Raw genomic sequence first — 19486 nt, forward strand, 5'->3', positions numbered from 1 at the left:
AAAGATCCTTAAAAATCTAGTTCTGGTAGCTGTGTCTCCTAGGCTACTGATGGAGAGCGATTGTCTGAAGTTTAAGCTATACCAAGTGAGAAGAGTTAGAAGAGACTGTGGAGATGATCTGGTTGTTCAGGCCACTCCGCCAATGAGAAATCTAAGAGGAAGAACGGTTGTGCGTGACCTGACCAAATGGCAAATCTAGTTCATGTGGGAGCAAAAAGCCAACAACATCCACCCATGAATCACATTGAGTAGGTGGGTGGAGGTGGACAGTAACATCTCAAATTGTTCTAGTGGGAAATTAAGGGTTTCAAATGAGATTCCATTTAGGAGAGGGGGGAATTTTGTTGTTAGCATAGGATGTCCCATATGGAGCTTTTATGTCTCTTGCTTGTTTTGGAAAAAGAAGGCCCCAAGTAATAGCCAAGATCTCATGATTGATCCAGAGATGTAGAAGAGCAAATTAAGACTTTCTGTTTGATTAGCTTTGGAAGCAGTCATTAAGGACTCATTCTCCCTCTGTGGTTAAAGCTGTCTACTGAGAAATAAGCCAAAGGAATATTAGGCCAAGAATCTGAAGATTGAAGCCAAACCACTGGCAATGGCTTTGACTGCAAACTACAATGTGATTGAATTAGAAAGGAACATTCGAATCATGTCATGCTGTCACCTCAAATTCAAAAAGTCTAAAATTGAACTCATCTTTCCTCACAAAGCAACTCCTCAACTGAACTTTCTTAATAACAACAAAATATTACACTGTGGAGTGACTTACCAAAACATATCCGTGATTTCGTTTGATTGTCACACACTTAACAGACAAGGAAATTTAACTCAGGTTAATCAAAGGGCTACAAGCTAGTAAGAGACCAGTTCTAGAAACTAGTACTCAGACCACTTCTGAGTACTAACCTAGTCATCCTTTAACTATGTTACACTGCCCTTCTTTCCATGTTTGTAGAAATAAACCAGTCAGTTTTATAGAATTAGTAAGTGACATTTTATTTATATTGGCATTTGAGTATTGCACACTAGCAGATTTTAGTAAGTGTGAAGTCAGATTTTCTAAAGTAGCAAAGAACAAACCAACGAAGCTTCAGAATTGTTCATCTTGTTTTTTATAAGATACCTAGGTGAAAAAACATTCATAACATTAGTATTTTTGAAGTCAAAAGATAGAAACAGATGAAATAAAGTACTGGATCTAAGCCTAAAAATATCTGGTTTGTAAATCTAACATGAGCAAACTGTCCTCAGTCATATTGGGTTCGTATTATTGGTATAAATAGTATGGTTCTGCTGTTTTGTTTTCTTTATTTGTAAATTATTTTAGTTTTGTCATGATATAGAAATTGTAAACGTGAAATGTTTACATATCTGGATTTCTATTTGTGGATATGTAAGTAACATTGTACTAAAAACACTTTAACTCTGTAATGTAAAAAGCAGCCCGCTGCATAATGAAGCTCCATCCCAACCCATGGACCCATCATCAGTCCAGCTTGTCCCTGGGCCAGCCGGCTCTACCCATGCCTTCTTGGCACTCTGTATCTCCATGCACATTACTCCTTCAAAGTAGCCAAGTTAAGCATGTGGGCCATTTCCTCTTGAGTTTGGGCATCTGTAGTTCCCAGCTCAAATTCTTTGTTGAGGAATAAGTATTAGGCGAAACATATTGATTGTATCATTTCCCTAAATAGACATTTGTTTCAGATGAAACTATAAAAGCTAAATAACATATGTGCTTGTGAAGCCCTCTGTGCCTCTTGTACGTGCCTTAGCCCTTAGGTTTCTATCTAAATATACCCCTGTGGGCAACCGTGAAGTGCCCAGGATGCGGGTGGTAGGATACTAAAGCATATTTTGGAACGAAAGAGGGGGCCCTTAGAGGGGGCTGCACTGACTGAAGCCTCCTGTCAGTTGTCCATAACACCTTATCTCTCCAGGGAAAAGGAACTAAAAGGAAAAAAATAAAATCCAAGCAAAGAGGATATCCTGCTCTCGGTTTTAATTAGCGATTTGGCTTATTAACACCAAAGTCCTGGTTTGGTAATTTGGTTCTTTTCTGACCTTTGTGACAATGTCTACACAAATAATTCATACAACATGCTGAATCCTTTTAATAAGTGTTTCGATTATTTTTAGTTCAATGCTTTGGATTTCTGCTTCTAAATCTTACAGGCTAGTAATCAGCTTAGTAAAGAAATCTAAGCGTGCGAATGCACGGACTCCAAAGGCAGCCTGCTTTTGTGTAGATTTCTTTCATTTAAGCTGTTATTTGATCTTTGTAAATTATCCTCTGTAGCTTTTGGACTAATGCTTTTCAGATACTTAGAGGTTTGAAAACTAGTTAGATCAGATCTCTCAACTTAGGGAATGGAACATCCTTTTAGAACTTTGTGGTTCAGTAAACAGTCAAGTTCAGAAAAGGACTTGGGGCTGATCCTGCCAAGCAGCTGGTGACGATATTGGCAGTTGGCATGCTCAAGAGGTTGTCTTTGTGATGTTGCAGAATCGCCTACCAGAGGAACGACGATGATGAGGAAGAGGCCGCCCGGGAACGGCGCCGCCGAGCCCGGCAGGAAAGGCTGCGGCAGAAGCAAGAGGAAGAATCCTTGGGGCAGGTGACTGACCAGGTGGAGGTTAATGCCCAGAACAGGTACTGTCTTCTTCAGAATGGAGGGCATTTCTTCGTTGCTTCTTAGCCCATCTGATGAATGGAATGTGTTGTGCAGAGCATTCCCTTCTTAGTCCAACTCAACTCTTTCAGTCAATCTAACTTGTTTAATTATTTTGTGGCCATTTTAGGCAACTAACCAGATTGGACAGTCAAACTGATTTAGACATTAGGACACCATTACTCTTTCTCTCGCCCCATCCCACTTCCTAAGTACACACCAAGTGAAGGATTTTATTCTATTTTATAATCTAGTAATTTTTTTATTTACTAAATATGGTAGATTATATCTTTAAATGAGGAAAACTCTTTACATTCGTTCTTTAGGGTATTGCTATCTGTTTTGAATTGAAGATTTATTAGTTTGATAGTCCTCTGTGCCTACCAGTAGCAGATAATACTTGAATTTTAAAAATAGGCATGAATTGCAAATGTCTTGTTTTTCCTGAAATACAGCCTAAATCAATACTCCCTGGGCTGGCGCCATGGCTTAGTGGTTAAGTGCGCGTGCTCCGCTGCTGGCGGCCTGGGTTCAGATCCTGGGCGCGCACCGACACACCGCTTCTCCGGCCATGCTGAGGCGGCGTCCCACATACAGCAACTAGAAGGATGTGCAGCTATGACGTACAACTATCTACTGGGGCTTTGGGGGAAAAAATAAATAAATAAATAAAATTATAAAAAAAAAAATACTCCCTGATCACTACAATAATCAGCAAGGTGCAGATTCCTGTTTAATTTAATGTAATTATTCAAATAAGCTTATAAGTTTACTCCTACACTTTTTCCTATACAGGCCCTGATAAAAATCAGGAAAGAACACTTAATAGGTTCAAGTCTTTCAAAAGGGCTTTTACAAGTTCACACATACACAGTCACACAGTGCATTGTGCTAATGGTTAGTATACATCATTTATATGCCCCAAGGTGCAGAAAAGATGAGGATTTTTTTTTTTAAGGAAGATTGGCCCTGAGCTAACATATGTTGCCAATCTTAAATGAGGATATTTTGAGAGAAAAAATGGAGAAAAAATTAATTTTAATTTACTAATTAAATATAATGAAACCACCATATAAGATCTTGTGTGTAGTTTTGGTTTTAGTCTGTTTTATTTTGTGTGTGTTGGGAAGGCATTGTTGATAGTTCCTTTAATTCAATCTATCTAGAAAATTCTGAAGAGAAAGAGTTCTGGCCTTTTTAATCCAAATTTGAGTGGGTACACAGAGGGTTCCTGGAAGCAGACTTGAAAATGCTGGCAGGCAGGATGAATTTAATAAGGAAGCTTATTGGTTTGGGGGAGAAATAGAGACCTTGTCCCTTGGTAAGTAGCTCCTAATGAAGGAGGATGTATAGCGAAGCAGTGGGAGGTATGTTCTCTGGGGTTCACTACCTGGCTTTGAATCCCAACTTGGCCTTTCACTAACTGTATTAAAATTCACTAACTGTAATAAAAATTATACCTTTTTCTTAGGAATGTTGTTAAATTTAAATGAGATAATAATACATGTAAAATGCACAGTGCCTTGCACATAGTAAGGACCTAATTCTAACTGTTATTAGGAGGATGGTGTCAGACTCTTACAGAGGAAGGCTGCACAGTCATTCACTGCCTTTCCTATTTTTGAGCTGAGATGGAAGGCAAAGAAAGAGTTTTAAAATGGCCTTTTGAGGCCTTTCCTGAATTTGGTTATTAGTGATTGATCAACAATGGCTTAAAAAGTTACTAGTTTTCTTGCTTTTAAAATCTTGCTGCTACTTGTATTTCTCTTCTTTTTTCACATTTTATTATTATTAGTTATTTGATGCTGCTGATTGAATACAAAATTCTTTTTTTTTCAATAAAACATATTCAAATCTGAGAATATGTGATTTACTTCTGACATATTAGTTAGCCACAAGAAGAGTAAATGTTCTTGGGGGTAAACAACCCTAACTGGTACTTAACTTCTACTGATGATTGCTGTCATAGTTTATAAATATGCAAAGAAAGGTTTAGTATAGTCTCTTGGTTTCTTAACTCAAGAGACTTTCATCTGACTAGCACTTTGGAATTTTGAGTACCTTTTAAAAATTATTTGAATTCATTTGATCTAAATGCCTTATGTATAGAGTGTTCTCCTTAAATTCTAAACTATTTATATTTTCAGGGAAATTTAATCCTTTTATGTCTAATTCATGGCAACAGTGTCCTACAGCAACAGCTAAGGCCAAGAAAGTTTAAAATCTAGCCTTTACTCTGCCATTTCTTGTTGTTAAATGTGAAACGTGTTTTTCCAAAATTAAGTGAACTTGAACTTCAAAAGGGCCAAGTTCAGTCTGAACCATGAAATTTGATGGAGTTTCTAAACATTGCAAGACATAGTCTTCCAAGTCTAGTCACAGTTCCTGGTATCACATGACTGGTTGTTTCCTGTCAGTGGAGACCCACACCCCTGGCTTGGGCAGTGTCCAGCATCCTGCAATAGTGAGTGAGGTGATGGACATGGGACTGTTTGGTTTTTGGAGATTTTCTTTTCTTTTTTAATAAACATCAAATTTAACTGTTCTTTATCTACTATAGAAAAGAAGGGCAAGAGACCCTTTATTTGTGGAAATCTTGGCAAAGAGTGTAGATGGTATACATACATATTAGTTAGCATAATGCTGGCTGCTATAACAATGAGGCCCCATTTTTTAGTAGTTTAATTCAATAAGACATACCAGTCCAGTGTGGGTATTTCTGACTAGTAGGTAGAACTGGTCACCTGCTTTCTTTCCTCTTATGGCTCTGTCAACGCCTGGGCCTTTAGAGTCCTCTGATCTAGCCAGCAGATAAAGATAGATAGGTTAGAGAACGTACCTCTGCTTCTTAATTGGCTTGGTCTGGACACATCACTTCTGCTTACATTCGGTTGGAAATAATTGGTCACCTGGCTCCACCCAGATGCAAGGAAGAGGGAAAGGTAGGAAATACAATCCTTGACTGGCAATCACGTCCCTGTGAGTATGAAAGGAGGAGCATGAATTGTGGTGGACAGTTAGATGTCTCTACAATGGGGGTCATTGTGTGAGTATAGCACCTCTACATTACAATGTACACTATAATGTACACTCCTTTCCTCTCAAAGTACTTTGTGTTCCACAAACCCAGCTCAAGAATTCTAGATGACTTGGTGATGTGTGAAAATACTGTATGATAATAGAGGAATTCACTCATTATTTCAGTTTGGTCCTTGTCTTAGTTAGAGTCCCTCAAGAAGCAGATTCTGAAACAAAGATTTGAGTGCAAGTAGTTTATTTGTAAAGTGATCCCAGGAAACACTGGTAGTGGCGTGGGGAAGTGAGACAGGGAAGGGAAGGCAACCAAATAAAGGTTTCATTACCAAGCAAGTTACAACTGTGGGAATCTGGAGCTTAACTCCACTGGGGAACTCTAAGATCCAGTGTGGCACAGGCACCTCAGTTATCCAACTCAAAAGGGGAGGGGAGCTGAGGTATTTATACACCAATGCTCATCAGTTTTTGTTTGAGGGCTGTTCCCATGGGACATTAAATTCAAAGCACTCTGGAATGTAGAGTAGACTCCAGTGGCCAGAGAAAGACCAAGGGCAAAGACTTGCCTATGCTGTCAGTTGAAAGCCAGGCAGGCATGTACTAATATGTAACGTCCGTGGGGATACACATGGGCATGGTGCTACCAGCATCTGCTCTAGTTCCAGTGTGGATCAGGCTACATGACCGATTTATCAGCAAGCTGTCTTTGGTGTTGTTGTTTCTGTTGTACAGTGTGCCTGATGAGGAGGTCAAGACAACCACCGCAAACACTCAGGTGGAGGGCGATGATGAGGCTGCACTTCTGGAGCGCCTGGCTCGGCGGGAGGAGAGACGCCAAAAACGCCTTCAGGAAGCGCTGGAGCGGCAGAAGGAGTTCGACCCAACAGTAACAGATGCAAGTTTGTCTCCACCAAGCAGAAGAATGCAAAACAACACGGCAGAAAATGAAACTGCAGAGAAGGAAGAAAAAAGTGAAAGTCGCCGAGAAAGATATGAGATAGAAGAAACTGAAATAGTCACAAAGTACTACCAGAAGAATGATTGGAGGGATGCTGAAGAAAAAAAGAAAGAAGAAAAAGAAAAGGAGGAAGAGGAAGAAGAGAAGCCAAAGCAAGGGAGCATTGAAGAAAATCAGGTAGAGGTGATGGTAGAAGAGAAAACAACAGAAACCCAAGAGGAAACAGTGGTAATGTCATTGAAAAATGGGCAGATCAGTGCAGAAGAGCCTAAAATAGAGGAGGAGAGGGAACAAGGTTCAGATGAGACTACTCATCATGAAAAAGTGGAAGAGGCAGAAAGGGAAAGAGCTGAGGCAGAGAGGGCCAGGTTGGAAGCCGAAGAAAGAGAAAGAATTAAAGCTGAGCAAGACCAAAAGATAGCAGAGGAGAAAGCAAGGATGGAAGCAGAAGAAAACGCAGCTGCACAAGAGAGAGAAAGAAGGGAGGCAGAGGAGAGGGAAAGAAGAGAGGCAGAGGAGAGGGAAAGAAGAGAGGCAGAGGAGAGGGAAAGAAGGGAGGCAGAGGAGAGGGAAAGAAGGGAGGCAGAGGAGAGGGAAAGAAAGGAGGCAGAGGAGAGGAAAAGAAGGGAGGCAGAGGAGAGGGAAAGAAGGGAGGCAGAGGAGAGGGAAAGAAGGGAGGCAGAGGAGAGGGAAAGAATTAAGGAGGAAGAGAGAAGAGCAGCAGAGGAGAGGCAGAGGGCAAAGGCAGAAGAAGAGAAAGCTAAGATAGAAGAACAGAAAATTAAGAAGCAGCTAGAAGAGAAAAGAAGTGTTTTGCCAGAGAAAAAGCTAAAAGGGGGAAAGGTAGAAGAGAAAACAGAAGGGAAATGGGTAAATGAAAAGAAAGTACAAGAAGATAAACTTCAGACAGCTGTCCAAAAGAAACAGGTACAGTAAACCTTTTGCACCAAACGTGTGATGCCTGTGACTTATGAGAAATGTAATGCACATCAAATTGAGTCTGAGGCCACATTCCTACAGCCCCACATGCTTGGTCGTTTGGCAAGCTGTTCATTTTTTTAGGCCATAGCAATATGCAAGCATGAAGCAATCGCTGGTTGGCTAAATATTCAATCAACCAAATTTGCTGGGACAACTAGAGAGAAATTAGTTGCTCTGTGCTTGGTTGTTATGAATATCAAAAAAATGAATTAACCCAAAGATGATAAGTGTGGTGGTGCTCTGTTGACTTATGATTCTGCACCTGCGTCTAAACACATTCCTTTTAACTAACAACTTATCTCCATCTGTAGGTCCACATGAGGCAAGAGGACTGTTACTCCTCACCTTACTCATGTTTTTGGCATTTAATACAAAATTACAAAAGTTGGGGTGGGAAACTGACAAAAAGATTCATGCTTAGAAATATCATCTTAAGGTGAAAATCAACCCCTTGAAATCAACTGGTAATAAAGGAGGGAAAGAAGCCAGTTTGGATCTTTTATTAAAAATGTCAAAACCATGATTTGCCTTCATGTAGACCTAAGCTTAATGCAGACTTGCAGAAAGCCATTCGTCTGGGGTGCCATCAGTTTATAACTGTCTGGTAATTAAGAGCGTATATTTTGCTTCTTTTACCATCTAGATGACACAAATACATTCATGTAGCATGAGGGAGGGTGGAAATATTGGGGGGAAAATGTTTGTAAGCTACAAAAGATTTTCTCTGTCTGCAAGACTGCATTAAAACACTGTACCTAATTCCCCACCTCAAAAAAAAAAGAAAAACGAGATGCCTGCCTACTCACCTTTCCAGAGAGAACTCTCTATCACTAAGTCTGCATTGTGCTGAAGTTATCTTTCACTCCTGCTTTTTACAAGGGGCTCATGAACACAGCTACAACTGAGACGATCAGGAACAAAATGCACCAAACCACACACGAGGTTTGTAAACACGCACGAGAAGCACCACGTCACGCCAGTTTTCAGTGAGCACAGTGGCAGGCACACAAGAAAAAATTGGGGTGGGAAGAAAAGATCCCACATGGCTGTTTAGAACCACTGGCACAGGGGGAGATGGGAGCACTGAGACAGCAAAAGAAAAGTCACCCCGCATCACATGCAAAGTGACCTGAGCACCCTCTCACTCTTGGAAGCTAGAAAGGGCTTCTTTGAAATGAGTGACCTTACCATTCTTGAAAATAAAAAGGAAGAAGAAAAAAGGGCTAAAGTGCAAACTAAAAGAGAAAAGTCCCAAGAAGATAAGCCTGCCTTCAAAAAAGAAGAGGTAAATATTATTGAGAAATAATCGAATCATAAAGCAACAGAGAGCAGTGTTCCATGACATTTCAAGTCTGATGATCTCAAAATTGTAACCTCTAATCCAGTGTTTTGCAAGCCATGACTCATGATCCATTGACTGGCGAAATCAACTTAGAGCATCTCAAAGTTAATTAAACATGTCAATCGACATTTTAAAAAATTAAATAGATGGAAAATGTCAGAGGGCATTGTAGGCAGTAAGTATTGCATTGTGATAAAATTGCCTTTCTTACTATGGGTCACAGTCAGAAAGCTTGAAAAACACTCCTCTGATTCATCTTTCCAGCTGTCTACTCTTCTAAGTGCTATTTTTTTTCCTTGAGCCATCCTACTTTCATTTCAATCATGAAATATCTCCAACTGGCTTTGATTAATGATTTAACTTTTCAAAGGAAAAACACCCCCCCACATCTCAGTAGGAAATTTGATGAACTGAAGATGATATTTGGTTTTCAAAAGAAAAGTTTGGCCAAATGTTCTGCATTGCATTTCTGAGGCACACACAGGAGCTGGTGCCAGGGTGTTTGACTGTAGGTAAGTAAACGAGTCAGTGGACCAGAGGCTGCTGCAAAAAGAATGTCTTTACGCACCAACATGATCAAAATGCCACATCAGAAAGCTTGACCTTGTTTTAATCACGGCTTATGTTAGCCTCCAGTAATCCTAAAAATCATGACAATATCTAAGTTCTAAGTACTTGAACATAGTAAAACTAAATTATCAAAAGTGAGAAGACTTGAATTACTTTGCCCAGGGCACTGAATTTCAGCTTTGAGCGCCAACTCAAATGGACTCTTGCGACATTCCTCTGCCCATTATGGCATATATTAAGAAACAGAAAAACCCATATTTAGAAAATAAATGACCAGATTGAATAGGGGGATGGTTATTTTCTTCAACATATTTTCATAAGATTCATGCAAAAAGTAAGAACTCCCGGTTCATGTTATATTTATTTTGTTTAAGATATATGTTCCTCCCTGTCTCTAAGAGAACTTTTGGTGGTTTGGGAGTGAAAACCGAATGTGAACACTGCACATTTAAAGGGAGGAAAAAGCGGAAATGCTAATAACTGGAAAACCGAATTTGGCTCAAACGAGCCAGCTAAGGACATGTTGGGAACCACTGTTCTCATTTTGTAACAGAAGAACACCTACAAATTTATCTATAAAGAATGAAAGTTACTTGGAACTAAACTCAAATAGAAATATCCCACGTGGGTTCTTCTATTAAGGTAGTGCTTCTTGGTGGATATCTTTAACTACAGAAGGAAGAGGGTGTGAAATCATAACTCAGTGATTAAGTTTACATGGGGGAGGGGAAGCTGAAAAGGCACTGTTTGCACTCTATATTTAAAATTTTATCCAATTTACTATGATGTGATTTGTTTTGAATGCCCAAAGCATTCTATGTCTATGTATTGTGTCCCTGAGCTGGAAAGCGCTTGTTAGCGGTCACCCAAATCATCCTCAACAATGTCTGTAGTATAATGATTTCAGTCCTGCCCCTTTCCCAGTTTGCCCTACAGCACATTCCAGTGTCCCAAAACTTTTGGCCTCTTTTTTACACAAGGCCAGATTAGGTATTCAACTCAGGCTAAAAAAAAAAAAACAAATTGTCATTCCTGTTTTAATATTGCATACATAAATTGCTAGTTGAATGACTAGATTTCCCCCTGTCCAGCTAGTTGTGTGGTTGCTTTATGTAGACAACTTTAAATCATATTTTACATGATTTAGCCATTTTAAACACTCATCTCCTTTTTTTTCTCCTTTTTGTTAAAAAAAAAGGCTTTCCTTTCAAGGAGCTATACAGGATAAGTCAAGCATAAGTAAACGCAAGTACCATGTGAGCCTTCCCAGAAAAAACATTTCCAGAAGTAGCTCCCATACCTGACAAAAAACCTTCTTTCTCCCAGTGCAGTTTAACTCTGTTTGTGGCAGTGGATCACAGATGATCACCAACCTTGAAACTTAATTTAGCTTTCTTTTTCTCCTCTCCAACTATAAAATACCTCTTTTTAGTTCTTCGCTCTGGGGTTTTTTTTTTTTTCTGGCCTCTAACAAAAACAGTTTCCAGCGGAGTTGGTCATATAATATTGAAACTGATATTCACACCATGTAGGCCAAAGCTTCCCAAACATTGGTGACCATGCAAATCACCTGGAATCTTATGAAATGCAGAATCTGACTCAGTGGGTCCAACTTTCCAACTTTCCATGGCAAGGACATCCATGTGGTAGGCATTGGATCCAGAAAAGGAATTGAGGCTTCTGACTCTAACAAAAGTGCAGCAAACCTAATCTGAAAAACTGTAACTTGCACCAGTTCTTGTCACTATTCTGGAATCAAATAACGCAGAGCAATACACTACAAAGACTGACAGCTTGGTCCTTTTTGACTTGCTCATTTGACATTTTGAGTGTCTCTCTGGCACAAGGGCATGTCACTTGAATTCCCACCCTGCCCTGCCTCCACACACCCGTGTGTTATCCCATTTGGTATCCTGAACATCCAGTCTTGTCCAAATGATCACATTCGGCCAGAGCCTTTTATATGCTAATGTTATCTGCATATGAAGCACATTAACTCTCAGGATACTTGGCTACCTATTAATCCATTAGCACAGATTTTCTTCATGGTAACATTTTGACCTAGAAGATCTAATGTTTTTCCCAAGGGGCTCAGAATCACATGAGCTTGGGTTGAATTTGCTATAGAATCCAATCCACTGTACTCCTTAAAATAAAATATAAAGGCATTATGGAATTACTTTATTTATTCATTTCCCCAAAAGAGAAAATAATTTGTAGTCAAACTCAAATTATCATTATTTCATTGGGAATTTTTCTAAGAAAGCTTTCCATAACTTTTGCCAATAAAGGCAGTGCTCGAAAAAAAAAGGGAGATTTTTCGTCTGTTAGACATATATTGTTTCACAAATCTATTTTACATACATTTTTGGCCAGTAAAGCAGATAATGCATTTTGGGAGAACGGAAATATCTCTGACTCCACAATAGGAGAAATGAGTTAAAGGGAATTTCTCTTTGCATAGTGTGTCACAAACTGTGAGATTTGACTGAAGATTTGTTCCATGGGTTCCCTAAAATAGGACTCTCACCCCTAAATTTGTATCCCCAGATACTTCTTAACCAGGATATAAACTCCAGTCCATGTTTCCTGGGGCTATATCCAACAATAGTAGGCCAAGATGAGAATAGATCCTGCAGGCTCCCATCTTCCCAGTCAACACTGACTTATGATTGGGCAAGGAGAGCCACCAAGGAGCCACAATTAAGTTGTAGGACAGGCCAGGAGTTTCCTTCTCTTCTCTGTAGCCCCTCACAACAAATCAGGAGCCAAGGAGGGAAATGACAGAATGAAGGATTTGGGAGGGATCACCTAGTCCAACTCCCTCTTTCCACATACATGGAGCCAGCATCCCATAGAAGTTGAGTGACTTAAGTAACACAGCTAGTCTGTTGACAGCACTGGAACTAAAACTCAGGTTTCCTGACTTTCAGACAAAGCTCTCAGAGAGAATGGCAAAAAAAAACAGCTCTCCTCTTCAGCACGTCTTGAGGGATATCCTAGGTATATACCCCTTAAAGAGAGAAAGATTAAAGCCTTAACTAATTAGGGCAACATGGTAGTGAATAGTCCATCTGTAGTAATTTAATCAAATAATACCTAAAGAAGGCAGTCAGGCAAAGGACTACTGAAGGTTCATCAGTAAAGAGCAAAAAACTGTACTCTGCTTAGTAAAACATGAACTTTAGGAGTAAATTTGCAGAGGGTATCTAAAGAATAGCTGGAAAGAGGTGAGTGATCGGGTAAGGGGAGACCATCATGGGCAGCACCTGAAGCCCTAAGTTCTCATGCCCCACCCTTCCGCTGTGGGTTTCTTTAGAACCTTAGTGCTTTGTCACTGTCTTGAAAAGAGCAATAATGAATCTCACCTGTTTTCACACTCATCTTTTAAGAATGGGTGAGATGATATAGGTAATTTGAACTCCTTTACCTCCCCCAAAGCTATGTAAATTCAGTTTACTTTGAAATAATCTGTCTCATTTACCGTGAGGAATTTGTAACACAAAACCCACAGAATATTAAAGCTAACACCTGCTCTTCATGTGTCACCTTCCTCTGTCTCCCACAACAAGCACAAAACCACTGCTGGAGACTAGATTATTACCTGCAATGGAAGTCAAGGTAAACCCTGGAGTTTTTTCCTATTCCATTCTAACTGGAGTGCTTTAGATGACTACAAACATGGTCCACAAATCTCTGTGTCATCCCCCTAAGGTGGGGTTATTTAGTCTTCTATCCTCAGAATCCTAGTTACTCATTTGATTAAAATGCAGGGGTGATCTTCCTCTGATATCCTCCAAAATCAGCTTGGCAGATGTGACTAACTTGGGAGGTTTCCTCTTCTTTGCTCCTCAACGTATTTGTGTCCTTCTCAAAGAAGCACCCTCCATCCAAGAAGAAATCTGTCTAAGCAACCTGGCCATTATCCCATCAAAGCCACGCTAATAATCGCTCTTCCCAGTGGAAGCTGCAAACAGCCACTCTTACGTGGTGTTTCCAGAACATAATAGTTTCCAAACAGTGACACCTCCACTGCTCTTGAAAATAAGACCCCAGTGAAATCAGGGATGATCTTGACTCCCTAAAATTGTGGTCAAGGTCTTTGCTCACAGGCTAGAGGACCATAGCTCATCCTCTAAGAATTTCCTCTGCCCCCGGCTCTACCACATCGTTCTCCAGTGGTTTGTTTTACTTCTCAGTTTTCTGGCTTCCTAACAGTTTTGGATCTTATTTGGTGATATCAAGCAAAACCTAATACTATTTTCATCATTATGTTTCTTCCTGATGTGTACTGTTGATTAGATCAAAGATGAGAAGATTAAAAAGGACAAAGAGCGCAAAGAAGAAGTTAAGAGCTTCTTGGATGGAAAGAAGGGATTTACAGAAGTGAAGTCGCAGAATGGAGAATTCATGACCCACAAACTTAAACACACTGAGAATGCTTTCAGGTAAGAAGTAGTGACTAGTTAACAGTGACTGTGTTCATGTGTGAGAAAAAAAATGAGTCTCCCTATCCTGTGCCTCCAGACAGAAATGTGCTAACAGGCAACATATTTTTGTTGTGAGGTCATTGGCCATTGTCTTAGAGATACTTAGTCAGCAAGTCAGGCTATCAATCACTAACAGAATACCAGCAGTCATTGGTCAGACAAGGTTTAATCTGCTTTTCCCATTATTTAGCCAGGCAGATCGTGCTTGGCATCCATGTTTTTGTTCTCTGACTTAATATGCTCATGTTAAATCAGTTCATTAGAAAACATTATGACTGGGATTAATATTGATTCATTCTCTGTATGGTCCAGCCAACTTCATAAGAGACTTCTCAGTACCATTTTCAAGAATGTATTTTCTAAAGGTTGTAAATAAATGTTGCCTAACACTAAGATTGTTCTGTGGCCAAATACTTGGGAAATAGTAGGTTAAATTAAGTTAATCAGATCTCTTTACCACAGGACTTTGAGGAGAGCCCTTGATGTTAACTAACTCGCATTGGGAATCTCCAAGAGGGAGGAAGAGAGCATGGGAGTAATGCTGCATTTAATACAGTTTGGAAAACCCTCTTGCATAGCTTCGGCTTTCCCCTCCTCACCCCACCCCACCCATGATGTTGAATATCAGGGCAACTGATTTTAGGACAGATAGACAAGTATATGCAGGTAAATCCTCACTTCTAGATACGTTGAATACTGAGAGCTCCCCACCAGTTTTGTAGAAGGACTCAAGTTGCAGAAGCTTCCCATGGACACCTGGCTACATGATTCTCTGTGCCCTATTCCCACACACGTACACCATCCAACCGCTGGTGACAAATTCCAACCTCTGTTGTGTCACCAGCTGCTGTGGCAGTGTTCTGGAAAAGAGTCTTGGGTCCCTGTAACGTGGATCCCATGGGGATGTTCTTTGGCAGTAGCCTTGCCTGTAGACCCTGTTTATCTAAACATTTCAAGTGAGAAAGTCCTCAAGCAGGTATTGCATAGAAGTCAGTCATGCTCCTCACACCAAAGACTTTGTAATATTCAGAAGCAGGCAGAGCTACCAGGGATGGATGTTTCCAGCTGCTCTAAGATGCTAAGGTGTTAGGTAAATATAGTTGCCCCCAAACAATTTTTCCGTACGAAAATTTGAGCAGAAACTAGCCACATTTATCCAAAAGAAAGCCTAAAGAATACAGAATAAAAAGTATGTATCAAAGGTCTAAATTAACTGTGAAGGGGTTAAAAGTGTAGAATTTATAGATGTTATTTGGGATTGGCAAGAAAGAAGATATGAAAATTAAAGGCCTATTGAGAATTCATAGAAAATCTAGAAACTAAGTTGATTCAGGCTGTTAAGCTGAGTCCAAAGCTTGCTAAATGGCCAGACGTTTAATACTCTAAAGGCCTAGAACAGGTCAGGTTCATGAAAAGTATTCAATGAATATTACCTCATAATATTATTGTTTTATTATTTGATGGTTTAAAATATGTTTGTAGGTATGAGTACATTTTTGTTAAGAGAGAGAATGTTAAAAAATCTGTCCATAGAAAGAAGATTGGTTAACAATTAGCAAATTTGCCAACCAGCTTCAGTCAAAGCTCAAATTAATAATTAACATGGCCATTGTGTGGAAATCCAGAGAGCTGGGTAATTCAAAGAGAAAAGTCACAAGGAATGGCAACAGGTTGAGCACTGATAACTCTTAAATGACTCTTGCCTTAATTTTTCCAGCTTTGGGCAGAAAAAAATAACAGAAACAAACCGCCACCATATTATTAGTTTTTGTTTAGCTGCCCACATATGTTAGTTTTAGATTCAATTAGAAGTTGATGCTGATAGAAGCAGAGACACCTGGTTTTGCTGCATATAAAGTGAGGTGCTAGTAAGGGAGTAAGAGCTTCTATTTAGACAAGCTTAACTGAAAACAAGTTGTGTTCTTAATGGTGAAAGTTCTGATGTTCATCGTGATTTACACCTAAAGAAGCCAAGGATAGGGGAGAGAACCTTCTGGAAGAAATATTAGTGGCACTCTTACGCTAAGGGCATACCAACATATCTGAGCAGAGGTGATATGGACAAATTCTTGCTTCTGTTTTGGGCATAGCTCATGTTTAATTTAATTACTGCCCCCTTTGATATTCCTGTTTTCTTGTAACTAGATTGTTTTCTCTAAAACATGACATAAAAATCTCAGTTCGATAAGCAAGTTATAGAAATAGCAGATTATACCAAGTGTTTTATAGAAAGTACAAAATGAGGATTTGTTTTGCTTTCTGTTTATTTTTTTAACGTGGGAATTAAATTTTTTTTCTGATTATAGGAAAAAATGTTCTCATTATAAAACATTCAGAAAATAGAAGTATAAAAATAAGCACCCACCCGTCAAAGATAATCACCAGGAACACTTTTTTCCAGATAGTCTCTCTCTATATATTCAAAATAGTCACACACATACATATGTGTGAGGATAATTATAAATCTATATTTTAAGTTGGTTCTTGAATTGCACATAACGATGTATCTTAGCTAGCTTTCTATACCAATGAATATAAGCCTACAATTAATGCGGTTAGAGTGTTCCACCGGACAGACGTATCATCATTTATTTAACCAATCTCTAATGACGGGCATTTTGAATGTCCAAAATGAAGACTAAGTGACACCTAGTGGAATCCAGAGAAGTTTCTGTAGGCATGTGTTTTGCCAGTCCAACTGAACACTAACATGATCAAAACAGAGAGAGCAAACTCGTCTCTGAAGATGGAAAAATCTTAACTTATCTAAGAGAGGGGATTTTCTCTCTGCAGTCACAGGCCTATGAACCTATAAGACCGTGAAAGAGCAACATCAAGTTTAACCTTAACTGAGCTCAAAATAAGAGTTCATCTTTAACCATCAAGAACCTAGTACAATGTTTTTAACCTTTTAACCTCAACTCTTAGTAAGAAATAAATTTTACATCATAACCCAGTATACATCTGCATATGTATTTATAACTGAAGCATGTCAAGAAATGGTAATTTCTCTTGTTGTATGCAATGTATTCTGATGTTTTCTGTTTTATTTTTTAAAATGCTGGTTACAGTTCACTAAACTGATTTTCCAAACCAGCTTGAAAAGCATTGTCCTAAAGGACATAGTGTGTTCAGAACTACCTCAATATTTAAAAAGCATGATGTGTACACATAAGATCAGCATTGGTAATTATGTAATCTTGAAGTCATTGTCTGTTTTATTCTTCCATGACACTAGACAGTGATAATTCATCTGTTCATTAGACAAAAGTGTCAGAAATGGGCTACCTATGTTCAGATCTAGTTAAGAATGCCCTCACCACTTGTTAATAAGTATTTAAATAAGATTTCTTCTTTTCTATGGCTGAATAATAATCCACTGTTGTGTGCGTATGTATATATATCACATTTTCTTTATCCATTGATGCACACTTAGGTTGTTTCCATATTTTGGCTATTGTAAACTATGCTGCAATGAACAAGAAGGTGCAAATATCTTTTCAAGTTGGTGTTTCATTTTCTTCAGATAAATACCCAGAAGTGGAGTTGCTGGATCATATGATAATTCTATTTTTAATTTTTTGAGGAAGCTCCATGCTGTTTTCCATAGTGGTTGCACCATTTTACAATCCCATCAGTGCCTATTTGCCCCCTTGTACAGCTAAGGAAACCAAAGGTAGGTGGCAGAGCAGGAACTCAGATTTAGACTTTGACATTCCGGCCGACCCCAACCTACACCGTGGGCGGGTGTGAAGATCCACTGTCAAATGATGGGCAGTGGAGATTTCTCCAGTGTGGAATGCAAAGCCTGCAGACCGACATCCTCCCTCCAGGGGAGGCTGCAAGGCAGACTTGTGTCAAACTCCTTTGCATTTCCCGACAGCCGCCCAGGAGGGAGGGCGAGCGAGGCCAAGGAGGCTGAAGGCGCTTCCCAAGTGGAAGCCGGCAAGCGCCTGGAGGAGCTTCGCCGCCGCCGCGGGGAAACCGAGAGCGAAGAGTTCGAGAAGCTCAAACAGAAGCAGCAGGAGGCGGCCTTGGAGCTGGAGGAGCTGAAGAAAAAGAGGGAGGAGCGAAGGAAGGTTCTGGAGGAGGAAGAGCAGAAGAGGAAGCAGGAGGAAGTGGAGCGAAAAGTCAGAGAGGAGGTAAGGAGGGCACAGCCCGCCCAGCCAGAGGGCACCACAACTTACCGCAGCCCCTGAATGCACATCTCGGGGGACCCGTCTTGCCCACAGGATAATTATTTCCCTGATGAAATGCTGCTGCTCTTTTCAGCATGGACTCTTACAAATACATTTCAGGAACAGTCAACTTACTGTGTGCTAGGCACCATTCTAAAACCTTTATACATATTAATTTATGCGACACTCATAAGAACTCTCTGATATGGGTACTTCTATCATCCCCATTTTACAGACGAGGAAACTGAGGCACAGAGAGGTTTTTGTAATTTTCCCAAGGTCCCACTTGTCTTCACCAGTTACCCTACACTGCCCCTCAATAAAGAACAGTTAGAGAGCTGAGGAGGATGAAAAGTTCTGCAGATTAGTTATAAGACCTGAGTCTTGTGAGAGTTGGTTTTGCTATTTGAAGAGTTTTTATAGAGAAGACTTGGAAAAATAGTTTTGTTTTGTTTTTTTAGTGGAAGAGTAAGTAGACTAGATTTTCCCAGGCATGGACAGTATCTGCTTTGCTCATTACTGTTTACCCAGGACCCAACACAGTGCCAGGCATATAGCAGGAGCCCAATAATTATGAACAGAACTTTTAAGACAGGACTGAAAACAACAGATAAAATTACAAGAAGGCAAATTTTGAAAACTGAAAAAGTGCTTAACCAACTACAACTTATATTGCTACAGTTTACAATGTGCATTCTTCCCTTTCATCCTGGGGTACATTATTGTTCTCATTTTATGGACAAAGAAACCAGGAATCAAATAGTTTGAGTGACTTGTGTGAAGTTACTTGTTTAAAAAGTGATAGAATCGATATTGGAACCCAGCTTCTCCGACTCAGCCTGGAGCTTTTCCCACTAATCTTAGGAGACGGTGATCTCTCATTATTCAAAATATGCAAAAAGACTTTAGATGACTTTCTGACATGGCTCTTCTACAAAGTTTCCCTGAACTATGTGGAAAGTTTGGATAAATTATTCCAAGATCTCTTCCAACTCAATGAGCCAATGACCTCTGGTTGGGAAGTAATTGGGATGATAGAGCTTTAGAATCTAACACAACTGGGCTTGTGTCCTAACTGACGCTTGCAAGCTGGGACCTTGAGAAAGTTACTGGGCCACTCTAAGACTTCTTTTCTCAGTCTGTGGAATAATGTCTACTTTCAGGATTGATGCAATGATTAACTAGATCATTGTATTCACAGTGCCTGGTATATCATAGGCACTCAGGAAGTGGAAGTTATATAATTATTGTTATCATTG

The 19486-nt window shown here is 39.7% G+C and overlaps 1 protein-coding gene across 10 annotated transcripts in view; it reads left to right on the forward strand.

Annotated features, from left to right (window-relative positions):
• Positions 1 to 19486, forward strand: part of CALD1 (caldesmon 1) — a 181632-nt gene that overhangs the window by 142379 nt on the left and 19767 nt on the right. For 3 of the 10 annotated variants that reach the window (XM_058530422.1, XM_058530430.1, XM_058530454.1), the window contains 4 exons: positions 2510 to 2656; positions 6441 to 6849; positions 13862 to 14007; positions 17933 to 18191. In XM_058530422.1, the coding sequence (XP_058386405.1) occupies positions 2510 to 2656; positions 6441 to 6849; positions 13862 to 14007; positions 17933 to 18191 (961 nt within the window). Of the gene's footprint in view, positions 1 to 2509; positions 2657 to 6440; positions 7594 to 8854; positions 8933 to 13861; positions 14008 to 17932; positions 18192 to 19486 lie in introns of those variants that run through there. The other 7 variants (XM_058530390.1, XM_058530400.1, XM_058530379.1 and 4 more) reach the window with 4 other exon arrangements.

This window comes from Diceros bicornis, chromosome 3, assembly GCF_020826845.1.
Source record: "Diceros bicornis minor isolate mBicDic1 chromosome 3, mDicBic1.mat.cur, whole genome shotgun sequence".
NCBI classification, from domain to species: domain Eukaryota; kingdom Metazoa; phylum Chordata; class Mammalia; order Perissodactyla; family Rhinocerotidae; genus Diceros; species Diceros bicornis.